Below are 9,770 nucleotides of genomic sequence, written 5' to 3'. Positions count from 1 at the left end.
ATCCAGTCCCAGTATATATACATGTGTATGTATGTGTGTACATGTGTGTGCATGTGTGTGTATGCATGTGTGTGTGCATGTGTGTACGTGTTCAGGGTGTGCGTCTCTATCACAATGTGCATCCATTGCTGAATGGGTTGGGCTACCTGGGATCAAGGGAAGAAGCAAAACTTACCAAAGACAAACTGATTGTTTTTCAATGTGTATGTGAATGTATGGGGTGGGAGGCTGGGTCCTTGTGTAATTATTCGTCCATTTATTCATTCATTTCACCAATATTGAGTAGGCTGTGTGTCTCAGGCACTGCAACAAGTATAGGGTAAGAAGGTAAAGACGGCATAAGTGGTTCTTAACCTGACAAAGCTCTTGGCCTAAGGAAGGAAAGAGTGATAGAGTGATAAAGGGCTGTTTCCAGCACAGCAGGGAATATGCAACAGTGGAATCCCAGAAGGTTTTATGAGCACACAGGAGAGCAACGCTGAGACCAGGCCGGGCTGAGCGACGGCTTCCTGGTGAGATGACACCTGAGTAGCACATTGAATATAAGGTAGTCTCTGTGAGAGTGCAATTCATCAGGTACCTTTGCCTCAGAGCAAGACGAAACAGAAAAATTAAACAAGATAAATCTCCACTCGTGAGGAATTATGTGGTTTCCAGAGAGGAAATATTCAGAGTTTTAGAAAGATAAACTTTGCTTCTGTATGATTAGAAACATTCATTTGCCTGAAGGCAAGGGATTGTAATAAATCTAGTAAGTTCATTTATTCAGTCATTATATATCCTATTTTACACACATACATACTATACTATACATTATATAAAATATGAACATTATGTTACATTCATATATGTGTGCATATAAAATTCTTGAAAGCCTATTATGTGCCATGCAGCCTTTGGAATAAACATCAGCTCTGCTGTCCTCCCTCCTCTAACTACAGCCTGAAATTTAAAAAATCTTCCAGTTACTGTGACCTCAGGATCACGGTGTTCCCTTAGCTTTTGCCTATGCAGTATTTTCTAAAGTAGCCCCGATTTATGTTGTTCTGACACATTGTTTCTGTAAATACACTTTAATTTACCAAACGCCATTTCCCAATTTGTGATATATAAACTACAATCAGGAGTTTATTCGTAGCTACACGTACTTGAAAACAATAAAACTACTAATTTATCACAAATGTTGAGCATTTAAAAAATCCACTACGTGGAAGTGAAACAGGTAGACTCCTTTGGAGCTTGGAAGATGTGGCTCACATAGCAGCCCATTGGTTCTTCTCATGACCCCGTCTCACTCCAAGCTAACTCCTTCCTAAATGAGGCACCCCTTTCTCTGGCTTTCTGGAAGTGTCTTTCTTGCTTGCTGAGATACCCCTCACCCAAGTCAGAGGGTCTTTTTAAGTTCCTAGTTTCAGTTTCTGGACCAAAATTTTGCTGTTCTTTAATTACATAACAGAGCAATGACTCTGGTGTCTGCAGTTGCTATTGAATGAATTGACGTTTTTTTTCCCTCTAATTATTCTCTGCTTGCTACCTAGAAAAGTATTTGTAGAGTAAATGAAAGAAGGATGAGTAAAGCAAGAACAATTCTACTAGCAATATCTTACTTTTGTATACTTTTTATACTTTATGAACCACACTTTTATATATATTTTTCATTTGGTTTTACCCTCATAGTAACTCAATTAAATAAAGATTCACTGAGATCACCCATCATGAGCAAAACACTTTAACAGCAGTGGCTGTTAAAGATGAAAGAAATGCGGAGTCTGACCTCAAAGAGTTCCCCATGTGCTGGGAAAAATTAAAAAAATGTGGTTAATTTCAATAAGGTGTTTTCCTATAGAGTGTATGAGAGCTCAGAAGGAAATTTTCTGATTCTGAAACTGCAGTAAGCAGTGTTCCTGATCCATTTTAGTGGGCAAAAGAAACATGGCTGAGAGAAAAAATGAGTTGGTCAGAGAAATGGCAGAACTGACAGCAGAATCTGATTCTTCAAACCTTTTTTTGTCTCCCCATCTTTGGAATTTTCTTCTTCCATCTGAATTAAAAGTGAGGTTAATTCAAAATCGGAATCTCCAGGATCTGAAGTTGCTCAGTTTTGCCTCCTCTAAACCCTTAAGGAGTACATATCTGTCATGTTTCTACAAGTTTGTAGACTTGTAATGGCAGCAATTCTGGTAACCCCTTCCTCACAGTAATGCACATTTAGTCTCCATCACTTGAAAGAAACACATACTGACAGAAAGCAAGTATAGATTCAATGTCACTTTTAAAGGTTGTGTTTCAATATCAAAGACAGAAGCAACCTAGATGCCCATCAATGGTAGACTGCACAAAGAAAATGTGGTACATATACTCCATAGAATACTATGCAGCCATAAAAAAGAGAAAAGTCATGTCATTTGCAGCAACTCACATGGAGCTGGAAGCCATTATCGTAAGCAAATTAAGACAGAAACAGAAAACCAAATACCATATCTTCTCTTGTAAATGGGAGCTAAACGTTGAGTATACACGGACACAAAGAAGGGCATTGTAGACACTGGGACCTACTTGAGGGTGGAGGGAGGGAGGAGGGTGAGGATTGAAAAACTGTCTATCAGGTATTATGCTGATTACTTGGGAGACAAAGTTATCTGTACATGAAACTCCAGCAACATGCAATTTATCCATACAACAAACTTGCACATGTACCCCTTGAAACCAAAATAAAAGTTGGAAAGAAGGAAAAAAAAATGTATTTTATTTCTCACAATTGATTCCGCGAAGATTTGATATATAGCAAATGTCTGGAACCAATATATCTAGACATCTCTAGGTCACACCCACGTGGAATTCTAACAGCGAGCCAGAGGCTGGGCCACTTGATAGAGTCACTCAAGAAGTTTAAAGTCAGACTAGGATGAGAATCTTCAGGGTCTTTATCCCAGTTACTGTCTCCAGAAATGGGACCTGGGATAAAAGTCACTAAGGAAAAATGCCTCCAGTAATAGCAGATGTGTCCCCAGATTCCCTCTTCCAATGACCTTCACATTGTTGAGATTGGAACAAGGGCTTTATTAGACAATTTCCTGTTTGAAAATTCTACCAGCATATTGTCTAGATCAGCGTTACTCAGATATTAATGTGCACAGGAATCACCTGGGTATCCTGCATAAATGCAGATTCTGATTTAGGAGGTCTCAGCCTGAGATTTTTCATTTCCAATAAGCTCCCAGGAGATGCTAGTGCTGTTTCAAGGAGGACACTTTGGGTTTTGTTTGTTTGTTTGTTTTGAGACAGTCTCTCTCTGTTGCCCAGGCTGGAGTACAGTGACACAATCTCGGCTCACTGCAACCTCCGCCTCCCAGGTTCCAGAGATTCTCCTGCCTCAGCCACCTGAGTGGCTGGGATTACAGGCACCTGCCACCATGCCTGGCTAATCTTTTTATATTTTTAGTAGAGATGAGGTTTCACCACACTGGCCAAGATGGTCTCAATCGTCTGACCTCATGATCCACCCAAGCTGGCCTCCCAAAGTGCTAGGATTACAGGTGTGAGCCACTGTGCCCAGCCTCGAGAAGCACACTTTGAAGAGCAAAGAAATCACAGGCAAGGCTGTGGGGCCAGTCAGGCTGCGTGATGCTGGATTCCATGGGGTGATGGCTGTGAAGGCCCAAAGTGAGTCATACATTCCCCAAAACTGACCAGAGACCCCGCTTCCAAGGAAATGCTATGAAAAACAGGCAATAGCCTGCTACAGGATATTGATTATTTTTAGTTTTTTAAGAGGGGAATGTGCAGAGATGAGAAAGTAGCAGGAAGGAGTCCCCGGGGAGGACACTGAGTGACTCCTGTGCTGATTATTGTAGGAGAAGAAGCCAAGGAAAAGTATCTGCATCTCAGAAGGAGATAATTACTTCCCACTTAGCTCTTCAGTTTTTCAGGAAGTTTTCAAGGAGGACAAGTAATTAGTCTCTTGAGAAGTGAAAGAGACAAAGTTCTTGGATGTAAAACTTTTCCCTACTGGCCTTTACAGCAGAATCAGAAGTATCTGCCCACTTTTGGCGAGGCCCACAAATGCAAACACATACTGTGGTAGTTGGAAAAAAAAAAAAAAAAAAAAAAAGCTACATTAGAAATCAAGCTAAATGGCAGAGACAGTAGGACAGTGTTGCCTCCAGGCTCTGTGTCCTGGAAGGCTTCCCCTCCAACCATTCTTTATAGTCTTGGCCCTAGAGAGTGGCTCCCACACTGAGACTTCACACTGCAAGTTATGAGCAGGGCTTCTCCTCTAGGGATCTGTGGACGGAGCCAGCTTCAGAAGTGAGAGGAAGTTTGCATCTACTCTTTGTCCCGCTTTGCTAATTCTAGCCCAGCCTAGTTGAGACTCAGTCTAGTATAAGAATCCAGACCTGGAGCTCTTCCTGCCCCCACCATCTTCCCATGACTTTCCACGCCATACGCAGATTTCCAAGGAATGCCTCTTTTATCAGCCTTCCCACCCCATGACCCACAATACCAGTCCCACTCCATTTACTCCTTCTCGTCTGACTTCTACCATCTTTGCTTCTACCATCCTGGTAATCTGGCCAGGCTCCTCTCAGGAAACCCAACCTCAGAAGGTCTGGGCAGCTGGTCCTCCTTCTGGAACTTGGATCTAAGGTTCTGCAGCAGAAGGGACAGAGTGGCCCATGAGAAGGGGAAGGTAGCAAGTCTGAGAGTGCAGATGCAGCTCAACCTTCTGCTGCTCTCAAGTGCATGAAAAAAAAGTTAAGTCCTTCATGACTTCCTATAAGAGGGTTGGAGGAATGACTCCCAGAGAGCCATTTCTGTTGAAAGGCAAAAGGCTTTTGGGCCAGATGGAAGAAGTGGGCAGCCTGGGTGTGAGGGGTGCTTCCATCCAGGAGCAGTCAGTCCAAGAGAGGGGAACCAACAGAGGCACATGACTCCTCCTGTGTTGGGGTGCCAGGCCTCTCTGTTCTTCTTAGAGCACCTCCCATTTTCAGAACCCTATCCTAGACCTTGAAACCAGGTCCTGGAAAGGAAACATACCCAAAATAAAAGTCAAACACAAAGCAACTTAAAAGAATGCAAGCAAAACCACAGATCTGAGAAAGAGAGGTTTTAATAGGACATTTTAATAATAGCTAAATTTACTGAGCTCCTACTACAGTACCAGACCCTGCACTAAGAGCCTTATTTGGATTATCTCTTTTAATTAATATCATCCTATTGTACTTACTCCGCATTCCCTATCTGTTCTTTATCTCAGGTGCACAGAAACTTGCCTTTGAGACATTCTAACAGTGTGTGTCCATTAGTTCTCTGCAGTGCAGGAGAAGAAGCTTGCCTGAAGATGAGGGAGCAGGAGAGACTGAGAAAAAAGAGATTGAGGAGCTCCAGCCTAAGCATGTGGGTGCCCACCTGTGGCAAGTCTACTCCTCGTGACTTGCCAGGTGCTCTCCAGCCCTGTTAAGAGCTCACCCTCTCACCTCCAGGCTGCTGGGTCTCTAAGGAAGATCCTTTTGGTCACATCCTCCATGACCTCCTTGACTTTCTCATTCCGGAAGGTGAAGACAAAGGGGTTAAGGAAAGGGGTTACCACTGCAGTCACCAGGGCCACCACCTTGTTGAGGTGTGCGGAGTGGCCCTTGCCTGGCCTCACATAGATGAAGATGGCACTGCCATAGCCCAGAACCACCACTGTGAGGTGAGAGGCACAGGTGGAGAAGGCTTTCTGGTGCCCAGAGGAGGAGGGGATGTGCAGCACAGCAGGCACAATGGGGATGTAGGAGAGAATGATGAGCAGCATGGTGGTCATCACAAAGATCAGGGACAGGAAGAGGTCCATGCACTCAGTGGGGCGGGTGTCAGAGCCGGCAAGCTTGAGTAGTAGGGCAGAGTCACAGAAGTAGTGGTCAATGACATTAGGGCCACAGAACCAGAGCCGTGTTTTCTGCAGTGTGTGAGAGACAATGGAGAGGAACCAGAACATCCAACAGGCCACCACCAGCTTCACACACACTGGACCGCTTATGATGGTTGGGTAGTGCAGGGGGCGGCAGATGGCCACGTAGCAATCAAAGGCCATGACAGTTGAGGATCAGGAAGTTGGTGGAGTCCAGGGAGAAGTAAAAGAAAGACTGGGTTAGGCATTCGACCAGGGACATGGTCCTGTGAGTGGATAGCAGGTCTGCCAGCATCGTAGGTAATACAGTGGCGGTGACCAGCATCTCCATGAGGGAGAAGTTGCAGAGGAAGAAGTACATAGGTGACTGAAGGCGGAAGTCAAGGAAAGTGAGGCTGATGATGGCCAGGTTGCCCAGCAGTGTCAGCACATATATCAACAGGATCACAGCAAACAGCAGAACCTGGAACTCATGGAGATGAGAAAATCCCAGGAGCTCACACTCCCTGATAATGCTGTAGTTACCCATTGTACTTGATGCCCATTCTATGTGACACCTGCGAGGAGTTGGGAAATAGTAGGAGATTGGCATCAACCTCTCTATGGATCAGGTCCCCACAGTGCTGGCCTGGCTCCCCAAGCACACTAGCCTGTGTGCACAGTTGACCCCAGAAGACACATTCTCAAAGGGAAGGAGTTTCCCTGGGGCGAGGAATGGATTACTGGCTGGGATGAGTAGATTTATGACTTGGCCACCTCTACGTTAGCACTACTCTTAAACTCTTCCTCTTCTGTAGTCTATTCACTGAGTATATTATACAACACACTTAATAAGCTCCAGCTCTGTGCAAGACATTTGGCTGGGTCTGAGGGTGAAGTGGTAAACAGTTCCTAACTGCCAAATCTAATGGTCTGTTGCTCAAATAATAACTGATATTTACTGTTCTTTCCCTGTGCCAGACAATGTGCTAGATACCTTACACATTACTTCCTTCCATCTTTTTTGCCCAATCCTCATCCTCTTTTTCTTCTCTATAACATTTCAGGCTACAGATAACCCATTTTTGAATTCATGCCCACCCTTGACTGCAAGGACCCTGCACTCTTGAATTTCTCCTACCAACCTGGTTTCCCTTGTCTGTCTCCTCTAGCTCCCTGTCTTCTGCTGTTTTCTAAACATGGATGTCCCCACATTTCTTATATTAAAAAAAAAATCTCTATTTTCTCCTTCAGAAATCTCACCTTCTTTAACCAAAGCAATCTTTAAAATGTAAATGAATTTCAAATCTGGATTTTGTCCTCCTCTGAGTCCCAGCCCACATCTCTAGCCACCAGATTGACCACCACCACCCATTCAACACGTCTGAAGAGACACACATAGTCCTCCCCTCCTGCAAAGACCATGTTCATGACTCCCAATTTCCCAGTCATCTGGGCTGGAACCTGGAAGCATCTAGTCCTCCTTTGTTTATCCATAGCCATCACCCTAGTTACAGGATCTGTTTCCTCTCAACCACTGAAACAACATTCTTAATGTTTTTCTTTTTATTGGTAGATTGCTCAATCACCAACCTATCCATGCACCATACTATTATATTTTATTTTCCTAAGTTATTGTGTCGATTATTGTTTTTAATAATCTGTCACAATGGGATTTCATTTACAATTACTTTCAAAATCAATCAAACTAGCCAACCGTATATCTTCATCCAGAAAAAGAGTAAAAGGATGCATTTTAAAATATTAACAATGGCTATATCTGGGTGTGGGTTATAGGAATTTACTTTTTAAACATCTTATATTGAAATTACATATATTTAATGTGTTACATTAGTCTGTTCTCACAGTGCTATAACGGCCCACCCAAGACTGTATAATTTATAAAGAAAATAGGTTTAATTGACTTACAGTTCAGCATGGCTGAGAGGCCTCAGCAAACGTATGATCATGACGGAAGGTGAAGCAAACATGTTCTTCTTCACATGGCAGCAGCAAGGAGAACTGTGGAGCAAAGGAGAGAAAAAGCCCCTTATAAACCTATCAGATCTCATAAGCACTCATAACCACCTCCATGATTCAATTACCTCCCACAGGGTCACTCCCACAAGATGTGGGGATTATGGGAAGTACAACTCAAAATGAGATTTTGGGTAGGGACACAGCCAAACCATATCAAGTGTACATAGCATGAGGTTTGGATATAAATATACTTAGTAAACTTATTGCTATAGTCAAGCCAATGATTATATCTGTCTCTTCATATAGTTACCATTTTTCATGTGTACTGAGATGACCTAAGGTCGACCCTTTTAGCAAATGTCAAGTATGTAACACAGTATCACTACCTGTAATCCCCAAGCTGAACATTAGATTGCTAGAACTTATTCTTCCCACCCAACTGAAACCTTGTACCCTTTGTTCTTCTATACATACATATTTATTTCCAAATTCTGTACATTTAAATTTGAATTCTCTTTATATATTATTTTAGTGATAAAAAATATTAACAACAATCTCTTCCCTTGTCAGTCAAACCAAGCACAAATTCTCCCTGGCAATTTCTGCCCTGCATGACTAGGCTCATTCACTACCCTCAAACCTTCACCCTCTCACCTCCTGGTCACATACTTTGTGCTACCACCAAACTGAAACCTTGCTATTCTTCATAAGTTAATTCCACTTTGCCTTCAAACCCTTCCGTTTTTATTCCTGTGCTTAGAATACTTTGTTCTGCTATCTTTGCCTGGCAAATTCTTCATCACCCACCAGGGACTATCTCAAATGTCCCCTCCTTTATAATGCTTCATCCCCTATGCAGATGTGAAGTCATCCTGCCTGGAGTTTCCAATCAGAAAAGTTAACATGATCTGCCTTGCATTATAATTGTGTACCAGTCAGATTCCAAATCCTGGACTCCTAGTCTCTAGTGTCAGAGCTTGTTTTTCATCTTTATAATCCTCAGAATACCAAGCCACATGCCTTACACAGTGTAACTACTCATTACATTTTGGTTAAACAGGCCAGGTGCAGTGGCTTACACCTGTAATCCCAGCACTTTGGGAGGCAGATGCAGGAGAACTGCCTGAGGCCAGGAGTTTGAGACCCAGCCTGAGTAACACAGAGAGACCCTGTCTCTACAAAAATAAGAAAGTTAGCCTCGTGTGGTGCTGAATGCCTGTAGTCTGAGCTACTTCGAAGGCTGAGGTGGGAGGATCACTTGGGCCCAGGAGGTGGAGGTTGCAGTAAATTGTGATTACAACACTGCAGTACAGCCTGTGCCACAGAGAAGACAATCTCTCAAAATAATAATAATAATAATTTTGGTTAAACGAATGAGCACATATGTTGAGTTTTCACTTCTAGTCCTGAGAAGTAAAGTTTTGCCAAATAGAAACTCATATTTTCTTTAATGATGATGTGTATGTGTGCAATGTGGACTTTAACAAAATGCAATGGGGCAATCATTACCCCATAATTTCCTATCAGAAAGCTAAAATGAGATGAGACCAAGCCCAGAAAGGCAGGATCCTGGAATCAAGCACACTATTATTTCTGCAGCAAAGTACACAAATATTCACACTCAATGAAATAAAGGCAGAAATGGGCTCATGTTTAATTGCTTTGACTCAACATTTAAGACAGAACTTTCAGTATTCAAAGCATTTTGATTACATAATTGTGGATAAAGGGTTGGGAATGGGTAGACCCCATCCACTGAGGGCCCACCATGCACTGACTCCCATGCTGCAAGGATGCTGTGAAATCATTACTAACTTCATACATAGATGATAAAAACCGAGGGCTCTGAACATTTAAGGATCTTAATTCCAAGTCATATGGTCAATAAATGTTGAGTTGAGATTCGAACCTAGATTTT

General features: G+C 42.7%; 1 protein-coding gene across 1 annotated transcript; it reads right to left on the bottom strand.

The window, feature by feature from the left end:
• Nucleotides 1-5,026: 5,026 nt before the first annotated feature.
• On the bottom strand, nt 5,027-7,791 carry LOC101039923 (olfactory receptor 6V1-like). The gene is given in 2 exon segments (XM_010340408.3): nt 5,027-6,082; nt 6,084-7,791. Coding segments are annotated over 2 exon segments (1,011 nt in total). The 5' UTR covers nt 6,486-7,791; the 3' UTR covers nt 5,027-5,473.
• Nucleotides 7,792-9,770: the final 1,979 nt, after the last annotated feature.

The sequence above is a fragment of the Saimiri boliviensis genome, chromosome 10 (assembly GCF_048565385.1).
Source record: "Saimiri boliviensis isolate mSaiBol1 chromosome 10, mSaiBol1.pri, whole genome shotgun sequence".
Classification (NCBI taxonomy): domain Eukaryota; kingdom Metazoa; phylum Chordata; class Mammalia; order Primates; family Cebidae; genus Saimiri; species Saimiri boliviensis.
The sequence above is the reverse complement of the archived record's forward strand: the minus strand, read 5'-3'. Positions and strand labels throughout refer to the sequence as shown.